At 42.6% G+C, this 18,843-nt stretch overlaps 1 protein-coding gene across 5 annotated transcripts in view; it reads right to left on the bottom strand.

Annotated features, from left to right (window-relative positions):
• The window catches only part of C2CD3 (C2 domain containing 3 centriole elongation regulator), an 89,267-nt gene that overhangs the window by 68,054 nt on the left and 2,370 nt on the right, over nucleotides 1-18,843 (bottom strand). For 4 of the 5 annotated variants that reach the window (XM_085216625.1, XM_085216627.1, XM_010706309.4 and 1 more), the window contains 15 exons: nucleotides 18,378-18,535; nucleotides 16,950-17,110; nucleotides 16,313-16,527; nucleotides 15,760-15,892; nucleotides 13,441-13,569; nucleotides 12,195-12,339; nucleotides 11,696-11,856; nucleotides 10,348-10,563; nucleotides 9,226-9,338; nucleotides 7,512-7,630; nucleotides 6,407-6,529; nucleotides 4,025-4,486; nucleotides 3,504-3,655; nucleotides 1,785-2,028; nucleotides 1,213-1,396 (listed from right to left, as the gene is read on the bottom strand). In XM_085216625.1, the coding sequence (XP_085072751.1) occupies nucleotides 1,213-1,396; nucleotides 1,785-2,028; nucleotides 3,504-3,655; nucleotides 4,025-4,486; nucleotides 6,407-6,529; nucleotides 7,512-7,630; nucleotides 9,226-9,338; nucleotides 10,348-10,563; nucleotides 11,696-11,856; nucleotides 12,195-12,339; nucleotides 13,441-13,569; nucleotides 15,760-15,892; nucleotides 16,313-16,527; nucleotides 16,950-17,110; nucleotides 18,378-18,535 (2,715 nt within the window). The remainder of the gene's footprint in view (nucleotides 1-1,212; nucleotides 1,397-1,784; nucleotides 2,029-3,503; nucleotides 3,656-4,024; nucleotides 4,487-6,406; nucleotides 6,530-7,511; nucleotides 7,631-9,225; nucleotides 9,339-10,347; nucleotides 10,564-11,695; nucleotides 11,857-12,194; nucleotides 12,340-13,440; nucleotides 13,570-15,759; nucleotides 15,893-16,312; nucleotides 16,528-16,949; nucleotides 17,111-18,377; nucleotides 18,536-18,843) is intronic. The other variant, XM_085216626.1, reaches the window with a different exon arrangement.

Below are 18,843 nucleotides of genomic sequence, written 5' to 3'. Positions count from 1 at the left end.
TCCTTTACAAGCAAGTCACACATTCCCACGAGCCACAGGCTGAAAACTATGTGTGTCTGGAAGCTGAAGTAGTCCACAGCACTTGCTAAGGAACAACATTACTGTCATTTCCTCACAGGAAATAGGTATTAGTGATTGAAAGTACATGAAGACTAAGCCCTTTTCTACATTTGCAATGGTTCAAATACTCCTTCCTTCTGCTAAAGATTTAAAACAGGTGGTTTCTCAAAAGGCATGGAAAGCCTTCGGTGAAGTTAACCACGTAATCTTAGTATTTCATAGAATTGTAGACTGATAGAATGGCCTGGGTTGCAAAGGAGCACAGTGCTCACCCAGTTCCAACCCCCTGCTGTGTGCAGGTCGCCAACCAGCAGCCCAGTTCAGTTCAGTTCACTCAGCCTTTCTTCATAGGGGAGATGCTCCAGGCCCTTCACCATCTTTGTGGCCCTCCGCTGGACTCTTTCCAAGAGATCCCTGTCTTTTTTGTACTGGGGAGCCCAGAACTGGACACAGTACTCCAGATGAGGCCTTACCAGGGCAGAGTAGAGGGGGAGGATCACCTCCCTCGACCTGCTGGACACGCTCTTCTTAATGCACCCCAGAATGCCATTGGCCTTTTTGGCCACGAGGGCACACTGCTGGCTCACGGCCAACCTGTCGTCCACCAGGACGCCCAGGTCCCTCTCTGCAGAGCTCCTCTCCAGCAGCTCATCCCCCAGCCTGTATTGGTGCATGCAATTATTCCTCCCTAGGTGTAAGACCCTACGCTTGCTTTTGTTGAACCTCATCCGGTTTCTTCCTGCCCAGCTCTCCAGCCTGTCCAGGTCTCGCTGAATGGCAGCACAGCCTTCAGACGTGTCAGCCGATCCTCCCAACTTCGTATCATCAGCAAACTTGCCCAGGCTGCCCAAAGCCACATCCAGCCTGGCCTTGAATGCCTCCAGAGATATTTCCTGCAAATTTGTTCTTGCATGTTTGCAAGATCAGTCTGTGAACTCTTCTGTGCTCTTCAACAAAAATGCACTGTGTGAATAGACTCAGGAAGAGGAATCTTTTTTGCTGCACACCTTGCCATCTACCTCAACTGAAGCAGGCTTTTAAGTTAATGACCTAGCCCAAGGACTGGAAGGTCCTTTCTGTATGCTGAGCTCTGAGGAAATATTTAACTTAGAGCAATGCTCTAAACAAGGAGGTATCACAAAACAAACCTACCATCTGTGTGCAGTTCTGCTCCTGGCAATGCACCAGAGCCAGCCTCCTGTACTGGGAAATAGTACTGAACGTAGCAGTCAGCCTCTCCCCACACTGTGGACTGCAGGGGAGTGAGTCCTTTCACACTCTCCACATGAATCTCAAAGACATGCTCCATCACTTCTTCCCCTTCTCTCTCCAACTGCTAACAAACCAGAAGAAAATGCACATGGAAAGGCAGTCTGTGTAGGAAACAGCATGCAAGAAGACTGGCAACAAGAGCTTCTCATGAGCCCAAAATGAGGAGTTCAGAACCACTGTGGTACATTAACATTTCCTGTAATATTTTCTTTACATTTGTCACATAAGTAGAAGCAGTGGATATATAGGAAAGTAAGAAAGGGAATAATGTCAAGATTGCTGAGAGAAAGCAGACAAAAGAGTACAACAATATCATTTTGTACAGAACACGATCATCTATAACAAAAGTGCCTACAAAGAGATTAGGGATCACTAGGTCTGTTAATAAACATAGAGGGAAAATTCTTTTCATCTGTCCCTAACAGCAAGAATGGGAATTTAGTGAACAATACCATGGTCAGGTTTGTAGGAGGGGGGTCCAGGAAGTGGGCAGGGCGCTGGGTGATGGGAGGCTCCGTTCTTTCTTCATTCTTCAGCCTTTGCAGTGCCACGATCTGATCAGCTGAGCCCATTGCCAGAATGACCCTCAGGCTTCCACTTCTACTGCCAGTGAAGATGTCTATCACAGGCATGTAGCTGTCCACAGCAACCACTGGATAGTGAGCCTGAAGCAGCAGGTGGGAAATCTTTGGATCTCTAGAGCAGATGAAAAGAAAAAAAACAAAGCCCTATCATGAGAATGAGCCACATGAATACATGGGTATATAGGGAGAATGGTTTTAAAGTGAGCCAGGGGAGGTTTGGGTTGGATATTAGGAGGAAGTTTTTCATGCAGAGGGTGGTGAGGCAGTGGAACAGGTTGCCCAAGGAGGCTGTGGATGCCCCATCCCTGCAGGCATTCAAGGCCAGGCTGGATGTGGCTCTGGGCAGCCTGGGCTGCTGGTTGGTGACCTGCACACAGCAGGGGGTTGGAAGTGGGTGAGCACTGTGCTCCTTTGCAACCCAGGCCGTTCTGTGATTCTATGATACAATTCTATGGATACAAACTGCATCACATGCATTTCATTTTAGATGGAACATTCAGTGCAGTTAGAAACCAATTTGTCTCCCCACTTCTCCAAAATTTGGCTCAATCACGTCAGTCTTTCTAAAGCCCAGCTCTGAGTTCTGCTGACTGGAAAAGGCTATTTTCAGCAGCGAGAAAATACAGCTCTAAAAAAAATGAAGTGCCCTTAGTGATAAAGCCAGCCTGGAGATCTGTGAGCGAGGTGATGAATGGGAACAAGATTCCTATTAACATAACTGTAACCAAGTATCATTTTTTATGAAGCAGTTGTTTGTCTTTGCTGACGGACTTGGGCAGGAATACAGGAAGGGAAAGTGACTATCTTCCCCCAAAAAGCAAAAGTCTTTAATAGTACAGTGAAAATATAAGCAAACCAGTGGCTTAATGAAAAAAAAACCAAACCAGCCACCAGCAAACAGACACTAAACAGTGTCACTAATAAGTGACAACGTAGTAGCAAGTCAGTTCCAGCACTAGCTGATTTCCTCCTATCATTAGTTTGACCATAACTAAAGAAACCAATCCTTTTCATGAGAACATTTTTTTCTGTCCAATATTTTTATTAATTTAAATTATTTTAAGCAAGTCTTTGACTGAACAAGGAGCCAAAACAGCGAACCAAAAGGAACAAAGAGCTCTGCAGGGAACTGTTAGATAAAATGACACTTAACACTTGAAGTAGATGGGCTTTTGACACCACAAACGTTACCTTGTGCTGTGCAAACTGACAGCACCCCTAGCAATGGGATCTACGCAGAGTAAAATTAAGAACAAAACTCACAACCTTGGAAAATCACCAATGGAACCACTTCACTTCAATCTCTCTCAGATTTACTCTTCCATAGTTGCACAGGATGGTTCCTGGATCCAAGCACAATGCAGCATGGTGTTTATTTCTCTGCCTACTTGTATTTCTGTACCAGGACACTGTGACTTACTCCAATATCACTCAGTGGAGAGAAGTGCCAGATGAAGCTTGAGCAGGACAAAAAATGCCCACTGCTGTTAACTATTATTAAGAACTCCCACAACTCATCAGATGCCATCTTTGAATACCAACTACAACTTCTCCCAGCCCAAGAAAATGTGGAGCAATGATGCTTACTTGAATGAGATGTAAAACTGATGCAGAGGCAGTTTCACCAGTCCCAGCAGTCTGTCATTGCTGGGCTTTCCAACCTTGTTCCATGCTTCAATAACCATGACGTTGTTCTTCAGTCGCTCCAAGTGTTTGGAAGTCAGGGAAAAAGGCATCACCTGCAGAGTTTCATATAGGATGAGGACACAGAACACACTGAAAGCTATTTGCTAAGCACTGAGCATTCTAGTGACCCTACGTTATTGCACGGTGTACAAAACTGTGTTCTTCAGTCAACTTCTTCCAGTCATAAACCTCAACTTTCTTTGGGGAAAAAAAAAAAAAAGAGGAAAAAAAAAAAGGGGGAATGAGAAACTGCATCTCATACTGTGCCATACAGCCAAAACAATATTGGAAGTAGTTTAAGTGCAATGGGCAGGGCCATGCAGAGAAGTCCCTAGGGAGGTAAGGACAACTAATCTACAAAAGGTTTGTCAGTATGCAGCAGCACATTTCAACCAGTTTGACATAGAAAAGAGGTGACTTGCCTGAGAAAAATTAAAGGTAGGCTGCGTTGTACCCCATACGACTGCAGATCTTGTTGCCTCCTCTGTGTTGAGCAGCTTGCAGTTTAAATACACATTACAAGAAGTGTGGAGTCCGCTGTTTTCAGCAACAAAATCCTTTCCGTCAGGCACCATCAGCAGCACATGCAGCAATAACCCATAATCTTCAGCTGCAGGCAATTGTGTCACCAGATTACGGGCCACAGGGGTTGAAACAGACCGTGGTGGCTGCACATTTGTGCAGGCTGCTCCTGTCTTCTCTGAATCCACGCGGTTGCTTAATTTCAAGCAGCTTTCTGCATTTACATGGTCCCTGTTGGGTTCCCAAAGTTCCATCCGAGGACTTCTTATGGCATGAGGTGGGACTTGCTGCTGCACAGCCACTGAGCACCTGGCAGTGGTGCAGGTGAAGTCCTTGTTGTCAGCTGCGAGCTCTACTGATAACTGCATTGAACAAAGCAAAGAGCTGATGGGAAGATGTGTCCCATATCAAGGCAAGAGACAGCAAGGTGAACTTGGGAATAATGCATTGCCTGTTTTGTTTAAAACTGTGTTGGATTATCACCCAGGGTGCCTACCTTCAGGCACAAGCTGTGTCTGCAAAATAAACTACACACATTTTTACCAAGTAGTAACCCAAGTATGCTTAGCCAAGGTGAAAAGCTCTTTGAGAAAGTATCTTATCTTCACTTTGGTACAACAACTACTGCTTGAGGAGAGCTATGACAAAGGAGAAGTGTTTCTTTCTCAGTGCTATCTTACATCTTTACATTCCCTGTTGACTTCAGCTGTCCCTAAATCCTTGTCCTACTGTGGGCTCCTATCTCTTCTTTTCAATTGTGCTGCATTTGTCTTCAATTTTCCTATTTTGATTTCTTTATTATTATAATTAATTTATAAACACTCTGTCCTACATCTGAGTTGCCTCTTCATGTTGTCAAGATTTGAAATAGTCAGACAGGTATGGATGAAACCACGTGTGAAATAACAAAAGAAACACCAGAACATGGGCTAAAAGTTCTGCCATGGATAAGACAGCAAGAAGAGAAAGAATAAATTGAATTCAGAACACAGGGCAGTATGATGAAGAAAGGACTTGAGCCATAAAATGCCCAGCTGAGGAAAGCAAAATAATCACTCAAGGATTTTGCCTATGAATTAGGAGGAATGAGAGAAGGTACTGAGGCACAAGATCCCAAATAGTACCTACTGCTAAATGGTGCAAAATGCACGTGATGAGGAGTTGAAAACATCTGTCAGAAATAACCCAAGAAATGTAATGTGGAGTCAGCAGCTGACAGCCCTCATCCTCCATGTCTGGGCAGAGTAGCTGGGCACGTATCCTGCTGACAGGTAGGTATTACACTGAGTGAAATCTAAGAGATGGAGTGACCAGAATCAGTTTTCTTAAAAATAAAGATTAGCTTTCTCTTCCATAAGTTATTGCACTGAATTCTGTTTCACTAGTTTCCTACAGTGTCTCCTTCCACTTTTCTTCCCCTATGCCTAACCTCAGTGTTTTGTTTTTCACTCTTCTGTGGCTCCTCTACTAACAGCTCAACTGAATGGCTTCTATGGTCTGCCAATGTTAGGGGAATTGGAACTAGATGATCTTTAAGGTCTCTTCCACCCCAAGCTATTCTGTGATTCTATAAGGGGGTCACTAAGTTTCATAGGTCGATATGACAGAGAACATCAGGCAAGTCCTGAAGTGTCAGAACCAATCCACACTCACATCCTTTGGGAATAATTTAGGAGTTCTGAACGTAAAATGTCTAAATATTCTCTTCACCTTTCACTTGCTAACTTAGGGAGCTCTTTATCTTCAGAACTGGCAAACCTCTCAATTGTACTGGGCAGATCTGTTACTCCTCAATCAGAAGCCAAACATGCTGATAGAATCTCTGGCTCAAGAAGGCAACTCCTGAAGACACAATCTGCTACTGATGGAAGGAACATCAGATCTCTGTATCAGGAGAGATCTGAGATCACATCATGTGTGAAACCAAGGAACACAGATCTGCTGCCTTCCTGTTCTCATACATCAAGGCTCCCAGCCCTGAACATGTTCCACACAAAAAGCAGAGTGGTTTCTCTATCCAAGCCCTAGCTTACTGACATTTGTTTTATCCTACAGGCAGAGGAAACTCACACAGTGAAATCCTTAAAAAAGGTTCTAAATATTTCTCTGACAGCTTAAGGAGAAAAAAAAAAAAAAAAAAAAGTTTCATGCTTTGTTTTCTTGTACCTTCAAATCTGAGACTCGACGAATTAAAGGAGAAAATATAAAATAAAAAAAAAATCTAGCCAAAATAAGTAACAACAGGTGGTTTAGCACAAAGCCCATGTAATAATAAAACATACCTTCAGCGGTCCAACTTGTATCTGATCTCCCTCTTTTTCTACAGGTATTTCACAGTTGAAAGTGAGGAGTTCTGACTGAATGACCTTGCACAGCTGAAGCGCCGCTGAGCCAATGGCCACTGGCTGAGGGTAGAGCAAGAACATATTTTGTAAGATTTCTGTGAAGGTTAAATAGCTGTGGGCATGCTGTCAAGAAAAAACCTCCTGAAAGAGCTGGGAAATGATGGGCAGCCACTCACCCTGCCCACTCATACACCATCAGCTGCTCTAACAGAGATTTGTAGGAAAGCTTCCCTTGCTTCCTGTTTCAGGTGTCACTTGGATAACAGAAAGGTTCTATCAGCTTCAGTAAACAGTCCCAGATGAACACAAAGGTTAACATCCCAAATCCCCATGACTGAGCGAGATTTCCATTCTTGAAGACACAATTTATTAATCCATTAAAAGAAAAGCTCCTTTTTGAACAGAAGGGTAGATATCTTTGGCATTGTTTAAAATAAAACACAGGCTGAGTAAATATCTCCAGCTGCCTTTCAGTGCCTGTAGATGATTATGCAGATACAGCTCCTTCCATCTACTCTCTCCAAGTAAAGATTTTTTCCCTCTAAATGCACAAGTTATGCCATTATTCCCCCCACCCTGGTCATGATGTCACCTACATACACATTACTTCACTCTGTGTATCTTAACAAGCTCTGCTCTCACCGAAGACAAATGCTGGTAATTGATTCAGTATGCTTAAACAGCAAGAGCTCAGTTTTAAAGATGAGGGAAGGACAATTTGTTTTTTTTTTGCTTGCCAGTCTTGAGCTCAGAAAATGATTTAGCTGGATGACAAGATTGAACAGCAACTACTTCAGCTTACAGAATCCACACGTAGTGTTGATTCCTTTCATAATGTCTGGCAATGGTTGGTTAAGAAGTGGCTCAGTCAAGCCACATTGCTTTGTTTTGTCTCTGATAGCTAAGAGGGCAGGAATGGGAAGGAAGTACTGCAGAAGACTTGGAGAAAACACTACTGAGTTTGTAAGTATTTGAAGGGAATTGAATTGCCAAGGCTTTCTTTGCTTTTCAATACACAAAGATAAACAACTACTAATAATACCTTTCTTTGTGTGCTTTTTCGCATGTAGATTTTAAAAGCAAGGTCAGAGCTCCACCAGTGCTCTATCATCGTTCCACCAAAACGAACAGGGAACACAAATCGCTGCTGGAATTTCACCACTGCAAGGAAGACAGAGACTTGTGAGCTCTTAGCTGGAGCTAAGCTACCCCTCAGACTTCTTCAGAAACAGAAATCTTCAGTCTCTGCAGAGTGCAGGGCGAATGGAGACACAGGAAATTCAGGAGGCAGGAGAGGAAAGAGTGGCTGTTCTGAGGAAGGTGGGCAAACGCACAGGGAGCATCTGCACATCTGCCAGAATGAGCAGATTAAGCAAGGCTGGCAGCTGAAAGGGAAGGGCTGCTGCTACAATCTCTCAACATTTCTACCTATTCATTCATGCTGCGAGTGTGTGAATAATTAACTTTGTTTTTCTCTCACAGGAGCAACAAATATTCAGAACAAATTGAATATTAATAGACTTTCATGTGGAGATAATCACACCTCTGATATACACATGAACTTCTAATTCTGCTTTACTTGTTAACATCAAGCCAAAAGTAAACTGTTGTTCATTTTCGAAGGCCAGAAAATAGCAGGAGTGCAGCATGAGAAAATTAATACTATAATAGCATGTAAAGGCTACAGATATGTCTCTGTTGTCTTATCTTGGAGAGTCAAAAGCTGAGCTGCAAGAACGATCACAGGTTCAGGAGAAAAGCATCTGCAAGAAAAGACTGCATGGTGTTTAGTTTGGAAAAGAACAAGTACAGTAGCAGAGCTGAAGTAGCAAGCTGTCCTCACTCACCACAGATAAAATAAGGAGCCTTGTGATGACAAAAGTTCAGGTGGGCCATGAGGAAAATTTACTGACAGGAAGGTCAGCACTTTCACAGCCTGCCTAGGGAGGCTGAGGAATCCCCCTTATTGGGGATCTTTAATAAATGAGATAAACAGCTCTCAGGGAAGACAACAGCACTACGTGGTTTCTTCAAATTATTTCCAACCTCATCAATTTTTCTAAGTTCCAGAGAACTGCAGTCTAAGTACACAAAGCAAAGTGCAGGGGGCTGTGTTATCCTTGTGTTACAAAGAGCCAAGGTTCAGAAGATGCTTTGTCTCTACACAGATGGAGAATTCACAAGAGAACACAATAAATATGACCCAGGAAGAGGCAAAGCCAATGAATGGGAAAGTCAACTGAACATGACCCTGGAATTCCAGTTTCTGGGAAGACAAGGGACAGAAGATCTCGCTCACACACCACTCCTTGCTCATTGAGGGCAAAAAAATATCACCTAAATTGATCTCAGAGATACAAAGAGTGGCAATTCTCAGTAAAGAGATGAATGTCTGCTGATCTGAGCATAGAACTTGCCAGGATCTCTTGGACCCAGGAGACTCTCTGAGCTCTTGCACGTTTCAGCATCTGGAAAAGGCAGCTATTTATTTGAGACAGAAGTACCTGATATTTCTAGAAGTATTTCTTCATCTTGAATATTGCAGAAAGGATACTGGTTTTATGTTTTATGGTTTCCTCTTCCCAGAGAGGAAGAGTTCCATTGCCCACAGTGCACCAACTCTCTAGAGGTGCCATTAATTGTAATATAAAATTGAAGTATTTTTCAGGCAGCAAACAAATACGTAAGAAAACATTTTCTAAGAGATGAAGCAGTTGACAACACTGAACAGAAGAGGGGACAAATAATGATCTTACCACCATCTGTGATTTTACTTGAAGCTATTCGAGTTAATTCTGTCGTTAAGGAGACTTGTCCTTTTTCATTCTTGGAGGCTCCCACAGGAAAGTGGTACTCCACAAAGAAGGTACTGTGAGTAAACAAATCACAGAATGAATTAATGATCACAATCCACCAGAGTGGATACTAATAACAAACTGAACAAAGCAGACAAGCTTCAAATCCACAATTTATTAAGTCGCTCTATTTTTAAAGAGTAAATTGCAGAATCCTTAGAGTTGGAGGGAACCTTGAAAGGTCATCTAGTCCAACTCCCCTTAATGCACAGGGACATGCCCTGCTAGATCAGCTTGCTCAGATTGAACTACTTATTTATTAATTCTTTCAAAAGCTTACATGTAAGTCAGTTTCTCCTCTAAAAAAACACCTTTTGCTTTCAGAGTTCAGCCATGCACAAAGCACACTTTCCTAAAATACTGGAAAAAAATCCAGCCTGAAGTGAAACCAAACCAGGACAAATTATTCACACCTCTAAATCTATAGTAAACAATTTGCCAGGATGATCAGAGAAATAGGAAGACCTCAAAAGCCTGAAAAGCTTGGGTAACCTTGGCTTACATCAGAGCTCAGCAAAATCTACTTCCAAGGCACAGATAACAAGGCCTAATAAGGTTTGTGAAGGGCTTGGAGAATATGCCCTACAAGGAGTAGCTAAAGGAAATGGGGCTGTTTAGTCTGAAGAAAAGAAGGCTGAGGGGAGACCTTATTGCTCTCCTCCAATACCTGAAAGCTGATTGCAGCAGAGTGGGGTTGGTCTCTTCTCACTGGTGACAAGTGACAGGACGAGGGGAAATGGCCTCAAGTTGTGCCAGGGTAAGTTTAGGTTGGATATCAAGAAACACTTCTTTACAGAAAGGGTTGTTAAGCACTGGAATAGGATCCCCAGGGAGGTGGTTGAGTCACCATCCCTGGATGTGTTTAAAAACTGTTTGGATGTGGTGCTCAGGACGCGATTTAGCAGAGGGCTGTTAGAGTTAGGGTAGGATGGTTGTGTTGAAGTTGGACTCAATGACCTTTAAGGTCTTTTCCAACCTCAGTAATTCTATGATAACACTTCAGTGAGAAACAATCCACCTTACCACTTATTAAAAGAAGCAGGCCTTGGAGGCTTCCACATTGAACCTTTCTTTCTTGGTGTAATCTGGTTGCTCTCAAGAGGGATTCCCAGGCTTTCAATGATGACTCTGGCCAGGTGAATTCTCCCCAGCAAAGCCAACCTGTCAACACTCAAGGATGTGACATGAGCTTCTTCTGTGTCAACATCTGGAGGAGCAAGTTGTCTGGTAGAAGAGCAGCTGCAGAGATAAAACTGAGAATCAAACACTCTTAACACAACTGTGTGAAGATAAAAACTGTAGCTTGGTGGGATATTATTTATACACTACTCACAGTCCATGAAAATGCACATTTTTAACCTACATTTCACAATTAATTTGGTGGTCTCTGTAACAGGAATCATACCATACACACTATCTAGGGTACATTACTACTCAAACACCAAAAATGAACATGTTCCATGCTGCTGGAGTTTTGACAGTTGAACTATTCAAAAAGAAAAGGTTTATTTCATGTGACACACAGGGCAGAAGAAACAGCTTGGTTATGTCACTGCTGCAGAGGAACAGAAACAAGACTGATTTAAAATCTCACTTGAGCTTTATTTCTCAGACTTGACTTGTCAATGGTTTTGTGCTGGTACCTCTGGAAATATAAATCTTGCTTCTATGTAAAAAAACAGAAGCATTTGGAAGAAAAAAAAATCAGAAATAACGACCTGGTGATGAATTAGGAAAAGAAATCCAATCTTAATACTGCTGGTATTGAACTAGTAAATGCTGATAACCAGATTTTTGAGGGACACTGTTACAATCACATATAACTGAGAAACTTATAATTCACTCTTGCTTACTGTAATTTTCCTGGTTATTTGCTAGAATTGAGAGCCCCTTGCATATGTGCATGTGAATTAGCAAAAAAAGAATCCTTACACTACTGGCTTTGTAAAATAGAATGTTTATTTACTTGTTTAAACAAAATGTGTGATAATATGCAATCTGAGTAACACACTCAGCATTAAAAAAAATATCACTTCAAATCATCTCAGTCCTCACCTGAACTTCTGGAAAGTCAAAGAATTAGAAAAAAATAACTGAATATTCTGGGGTTTTATTGGTTCTGATGTGGGGAAAAAAACCCACAATAACAAAATAAAATCTAGTTTAGAGCAGGTCAGAACTGAAGAAATTTACATCCTACAGATAAAGAAGAGAACACTGAGCAGTGAAGCAGACCCTGCTGATGTGAGCTCCATCCCTGTGAAGTGGATACATACTCAGTAAATTGTGTGACAGAGCAGATAACAGAGCACTAACAGCTGCTGACAATAAGGAAGATGCTACTGAATGAGTTGCTGATGCAATTATTTACCTGGGTTTAATTTCTGTCACCTTCTGATCCTGATCTGAGGCAGTGGAATCCTTCTGTTCATTCACAGCTTCAGCTTTCTTCACTGTTTTTGTTTTGCTTACTTTTTTGGAAGGGTTAACATCTTCATCACTGAGGAAATCACTTAAACTGGAATCTGACTTCTGAAACAGAGATAATGCACATGAAGTAAGAAGTTTGCTGTCACCATCAAGATTTATAAAGAAGAAAAACCATAACTTGTGGATTGCTTAATGTGAAACAATTCAAACTGTACCAAATTTTTTTCATAAATATATAGAAGTTGATTCTTCACAGACTCATAGTTTCCAATCTGATGCTTGAATTTGTAGTCTTACAATATTCCTTTCCTATTGTTAATTTCAAGCAATGTTCTCACAAGCTTCTAAAGGACACTTAATATTTATTAAGCCTTTACTAATTCTGAAATCTGCAGCTTTTTTCTTTCACTTTAAGCACTTTCCTTCTGCTCTTCACTTACAGGTGTGGTGTAAAAAAGACTTTCTAGTAGACTCTGGTCATAGTGGGGATCATTGAGTTCACTGTCATACACCTCACTCCCAATAGAGAGAGAATCCAGAAGGGAACCTGGCTGATCCCAGAAACGCACAGGAGATAAATCAGCACTGTGGACACAAGAGAAAGAAACACGACTCAGTGTTGTGATGCAATTTCTGCAGTCAATTTCATACGAATTCTGACAACAGTTCCTATTCTGCACTGATTTTGTGCTATACTGTCTCTGCATACAGCTTACACAGCACTGTGCCCATCTGACAGTCCTTGCACTGCACACTCCTGATTGGAACAGAGACAATGTAAGCAGCAGTTATACTCTTGCTACTCTTCACAAAATGAGACAAAGATCAACTTAATATTTGGAGAATGATCAAAACTAACTAAAAAGGTTCTCTCTTTTTAATTTACAGACTGCAAGCTCTTCACAGAAATGTATTTGTTTTATGTATATCTCAATATTTTAGGACACAACAGTTACAAGTATTACAACTATTATTGGATGCCCCATCCCTGCAGGCATTCAAGGCCAGGCTGGATGTGGCTCTGGGCAGCCTGGGCTGCTGGTTGGCGACCTGCACACAGCAGGGGGTTGGAACTGGATGAACACTGTGCTCTTTTGCAACCCAGGCCATTCTATAATAACTTCATCTTTTGAAATACTGGGGTCCAACTTTCTGATAACAACTTTAGGCCAAATGACTTGGAACCATGCAGGCTGTCATATATTAGCGGTGCAAGCAGATGTATGAAGCACCTCCTGTCACCACTAGAACTCATGATTCACAATTCCAGAAATGTGGAAAACATGAAAGGTCAAAAAGCATTTTTCAGTATGAAGTGGGCAAATATTATTTACCCTTTCAACTCTTGGAAAGGGGAGATAACAGCAGGACGAGGGGAAATGGTTGGAAGTTGAAGGAGGGCAGATGGAGGTTGGATATCAGGGGGAAGTTCTTTACTCAGAGAGTGGTGAGGTGCTGGAACAGCTGCCCAGAGAGGCTGTGGATCCCCGTCCATCCCTGGAGGTGTTCAAGGCCAGGTTGGATGGGGCCCTGGGCAGCCTGGGCTGCTGTGAGATGTGGAGGTTGGTGGCCCTGCCTGTGGTGGGGGGTTGGAGCTTCATCATCCTTGCGCTCCCTTCCAACCCAAACTACTCTGTGATTCTGTGATAAGGACAATATTTGCAGTGACACTCAGTAATCACTCACCTGCCCAACAGTAACTGTATTGCTCTCTCCTCAGAGTTGAGGTCTAATTGCTGACCTGTGACTTCAGATGTAAAGAGATGGGGATCCTGAAGAGCAGGCATAAAACTTGAGTTCAAGCCTTTGGGGCTCCTGAGCAAAGGAAAAATAAAGGTATTAAGCTTTTCGGGCATGCTGAAGATTTCAGTCACATAAAGGGTAAAAATGCAAGGTTATGTACAGACTTCATGATTTGCAGCCTAACCTCCAGGTACACAAAACCTTTCTGCAGCCCTGCAGTCTGCTGCAAGACACATTGCTCATCCACAGCTCTTATCCTCTGCAGAGTGGCAGGATGGCCCAACTGCTCAAACAAGAGAGAGGGCTTGAGAAGGTCAAATAAAGATGTTTATGAATGATGATCGATGAGATCTTCCTGCAGAGTTCAAAAAAATCATCTATTTTTAATCAAATTGGAACAGTTTGAGCAAAAGCAATGGGACTGATCTCCCACCCAGTGAGTTCTTCAGGCACAATGGATGTTAACTCAAGTCACCTTTCTGATCAATTCATTCATCACACAGAAAGCACACCTGCACATTTGTGCCTCAACAGATTAAATGAGAACCACCAATGATTTGTGTATGTTAGTGGGCTTTTCCAAAATGACTTTTAATGCAGTGCCCAATCTAGGGAAGAAAAGACAAAGTGAAAAACACAATAAAGTGGAGAGGAACATACGTCATGTTTTCATTTCCACTGTATTTTTTTACTTAAATAAACAAAATATTAACATTAAAATGGGTTTTTTTTGTTGTTTTTTTTTTTAAATGTGAACACAACATCACTACAATTTACATTCTAATTGAACTAGAAACAGCAACACTGACTGTTAAAGATGATGACTGCATTTTATGGTTTATAGTGGAACAAAAAGCAATTATTCATCTCATTCCAAAAATGAGAACTTAAAGTTCCCCTTGCAAAAATGTGCATTAGTCTTCCTACTTCCAAATCCCACTTTCACTGAATGGAGAAAATGTATTAAGTCTATAACAAAATGTGATATTGGAGCTGGAAGCTGAAAAGGCACACTCATTTTTACCAACCTGCTAGTGAAAATCAGATGGAAAACCATAATGACCACTAATTTTGAGAACATAGTTACAGACAGAAGTTTTTCTTGTACATTGTCAGCAAGGAATGCAAACTAGAATATGCAGAAGTATTCACTTTATGTCACTCATTACTTATTTTGCTTTGAAAACCTTTTATCTGGGATCAAGTAACATCAGTCTGCCATCCCCCTTCTACACCATACCAAAATGTAATGTTTCACTATCAAATAGTTCTGTACTACACACAAAAATGGCTCTGAACAGAATTAGAATTGGTCATTTAAATCAAAGATCAGACCAATCCACAAAACGGAGGCCTCTATTCACGAAGAGAAATCTATTTCCCATTTGACTGAGAATCCTATAATACACCACATGAATCTCAGTATTTCAGGTTTTCCTGATAAGGCCTGCTTTCATAGAATCACAGAATGCTTTAGGTTGGAAGGGAACTCAAGGATCACGAAGCTCCAACCCCCCACCACAGGCAGGGCCACCAACCTCCACATCTCACAGCAGCCCAGGCTGCCCAGGGCCCCATCCAACCTGGCCTTGAACACCTCCAGGGATGGACGGGGATCCACAGCCTCTCTGGGCAGCTGTTCCAGCACCTCACCACTCTCTGAGTAAAGAACTTCCCCCTGACATCCAACTGAAATCTGCCCTCCCTCAACTTCCAACCATTTCCCCCTGTCCTGCTGTTATCTCCCCTTTCCAAGAGCTGACTCCCCTCCTGTCTGCAGGCTCCCTTGAGGTCCTGCAGGCTGCACTGAGGTCACCCCGCAGCTTCTCTTCTCCAGGCTGAACAAGCCCAGCTCCCTCAGCCTGTCTTTGTAGGGGAAGGGAGCTGCAGCCCCTGATCATCTTTGTGGCTCCTCTGGACCCTCTCCAACAGCTCCCTATCTGTCTTGTCCTGGGGGCTCCAGCCCTGGACGCAGTGCTGCAGATGGGGCCTCACAAGAGCAGAGCAGAGAGGGACAATCACCTCCCTGTCGCTGCTGGCCACCCCTCTGCTGATGGAGCCCAGGATCCCATTTGCTTTCTGAGCTGCAGGAGCACACTGCTGGCTCATGTTAAGCTTTTCATCCATCAAGACCCCCAGGTCCTTCTCTGCAGGGCTGCTCTCAAGGACTGCTCCTTCCAGTCTGTATAAATGCCTGGGATTTCTCTGACCCTAAAATCTATGATTTGAAACTAAATCTCACTTCCCCCTTTCTGAGCTTACTTAGCTGCTGCTCTGAAACCATCTGGCTTTAGAAAAGGAGGCACTTCATTCAGTTCAGTCTCCATGTCTGGGCTGGACTTCATCACAGAAGCAACCATGGCATCACGGAGTTTATTGCCTTGATCCAGAAGAACTGGGAAATAAGCAGAATTAACTCTCAGCATTCAAATACAATTTAAAATCCAAACATGCTGGCTACAGTCATAAAACTTCTATTTTACACTATTATAAAGAGATCTTGACACACTGTAGATTAAGTGCATACTGTACACCATAACAATGATAGGGCTGCCAGGAGTGCCAGCAATCCTCTATCAGTTTCCCACTCTCAGCAGTACAAAGAACTCATTTACACACACCCAGTCAGGCATAAGAAGGCTGTTATTAAGACACAGTAGCAAAATTAAAAGTAGCGTGTCATCTTAGCGTGCCTCAATAGCAGTCCCATTTCAAGTCTTTACAGTAAATATAAATACAGAGAGAGAAAATGGAAATGTGTCCTGCTTGTCTATTTTCTCTGATATCTAAAAGACGATGCTAACTGCACACCAACCTGAAAGCAGGTCTTTTGTAGTTGGGTTGTGCAAAGAGAACACGTGTGTGTTTGTTCTGAGGGGAGCTTCAGGATCAGCACTGCTGGGAAATGACACTGACTGCTGACTCGAAGGATTCACCTTCAAATGTTCATCTGGTAAAATGAGGCGGTGGTGGGAAACATCCTTTATGTTTTCAGAGTTCTCTTGGAAGAACGAATGGTCCTTTCCCCAACTGCAAAACAAAACTCTGAGTAACAACTGAAGCGGGTCAGTAAAGGGATTCAAACCTCTTCAAATTCTCCCCAGCACTGCAGCTGCTTCCTTTCTGTACCCTCTCCAAAATGAAACGACACACCTTATTTTACCAACTCCTCATCTGCTACCATCAGACAGACTGACTCAAGCTGTAAATAACAGACTTGTGGCATCTCTAATGTCAACTAGCATGGCTTGAATTCCATTAATGTACGATGCAACTTTGTTGCAGATGAGAAACAGACCCTTTAAGCAATTAAACGCTGAACCTTTTGGAGTTGGTAAAATGCACAGCCAAAAAAAAGCAAGTATTCCACAATTCACAGCTGTATTGCCACTGCTTAAAAAGGTGTGAAATGCAAAATGAGCCAGAATTTTGCCAAGGTGAATAAAAGATACCTGGGAGTTGTGACCCTGCTTTTGTTAACTTGCTCTTGGCCAGGAGGAGTGACCTGCACTCGCTGAGATGGAGCAGGAGCCATATCTGAACTTGCACCTGTGGTTGGGACAGAGCTGCTGGTTTTGTATGTGTCTGACAGAGGTTCAAGAACAAGTGAAACCTGAAAAACACAATGAGAAAACAGAATTTGCTCCCTTTCTTAGTGAAGTGCTGCATGTGCTCTATCTAACTTTACTTTTCATACTATGGAAAGCTCTACTTTTTTTATAATAGAAAGTGATGTTTATATCAATCAGACATGTAACACCTTAATATCCTAAAGGGAGCCTATAAACAGGAGGGGAGTCAACTCTTGGAAAGGGGAGATAACAGCAGGACAAGGGGAATGGTTGGAAGTTGAGGGAGGGCAGATTGAGGTTGGATGTCAGGGGGAAGTTCTTTACTGAGAGAGTGGTGAGGTGCTGGAACAGCTGCCCAGAGAGGCTGTGGATCCCCGTCCATCCCTGGAGGTGTTCAAGGCCAGCTTGGATGGGGCCCTGGGCAGCCTGGGCTGCTGTGAAATGTGGAGGTTGGTGGCCCTGCCTGTGGTGGGGGGTTGGAGCTTCGTGATCCTTGAGCTCCCTTCCAACCCGGGCCATTCTGTGATTCTATGATTTAAAACTATTTATTTCACATCCCATGTTTCCAAATTGCAACTGCTCATCTTTCAGCAAAAACGAACCCCCAGGGCTGTAGCACAGAACAGCCCCTTTTCTCTGGATTTCAAAATACTCTGCAATGTCAGCCCAGGAAGGCTGTGAAGAAAAATCAGAATGGAGTATCCACTTCTAAAATCACTGTTAAAACTCACTGTAGAGTCTTACTGGAGTTAAAATACCAGTGTCACTTATTCTTCTAAGGGAGACACTGCCAACACCATTAGTAATCAAAATCTGCACTTGTTTTGTATGTTGTCCTACACTGACTTTGTTGCTGAACATGACGCTGCAGCTGAGTTTTTTTTTCCATCTCTGAGAACCTTGATTTCTCCCCTGAGCAATTCAATCTTTCCTTGGTTTTGATTTTGGATTTTTTTCTCAAGCATTGTAAGCAAGACTATCAAAATGCAGGGGTTTTTTTTGTGCATTCAGAAGCAAAAGAGGGCTTTGCTTTTTAATTTGAAGGACATACTTTAGTGAAGAAAACTTAAATGAACCATAATTACCTGAAAATGCTACACCAGATCTTCAGAATCAATCTACAAAATGGATGATAATGCGATAAGAACATCCCTGGATTTCCCTATTTCCTATCTAGACTTCTTACCTCAATCTGTAAACGCCCTGAGATGGGGGAAAGGTCTGTAGGACACAGCACAATTGGATCCTCACATTATACTGCATTACAGCTTCATATACAACAATAAAGAGCTAAGCCATAAGGAATACCTGTAGCTCTCCCAGTTTATCAGCTGTTGGTGAAACTATGGTGAAAAACCCACTGATGGGATGGCTGGGAGAGAGCTGGGACAATTCAGTGATCTCCACTCTGCCAACTGGAAGACGGTCAGGTTTGGTCAGGACCTCCAGGACAAGCATGCCCATATCTGCAATAATCAGGAAAAGCTTCATTTCAGTGTGACACAACAAGGTCACAGTTAAACACAGTTGAAACTTGCCTGTTAAAATGAAAGTTCCTGAAGGTTAAAATTAAGCTCTATCACGATGTGAGACGAGGAGTAAAGAATCATTGAATCATTAAGGTTGGAAAAGACCTTTAAGAGCCCCAAGTCCAACTGCAAATCATCCCCAACATGCCCACTGAGCATGTCCCCACGGTTCTGGAACACCTCAGAGCCCTGCTGGGCTGGGGACATCCTCTAGACATCAAGCTTCCAGTGAAAATGGAATCATA

This window comes from Meleagris gallopavo, chromosome 1 (assembly GCF_905368555.1).
Source record: "Meleagris gallopavo chromosome 1, MGAL_WU_HG_1.1, whole genome shotgun sequence".
Taxonomy (NCBI): Eukaryota; Metazoa; Chordata; class Aves; order Galliformes; family Phasianidae; genus Meleagris; species Meleagris gallopavo.
Note: the sequence above shows the minus strand (reverse complement) of the source record. Positions and strands in the feature narration are given on the sequence as shown.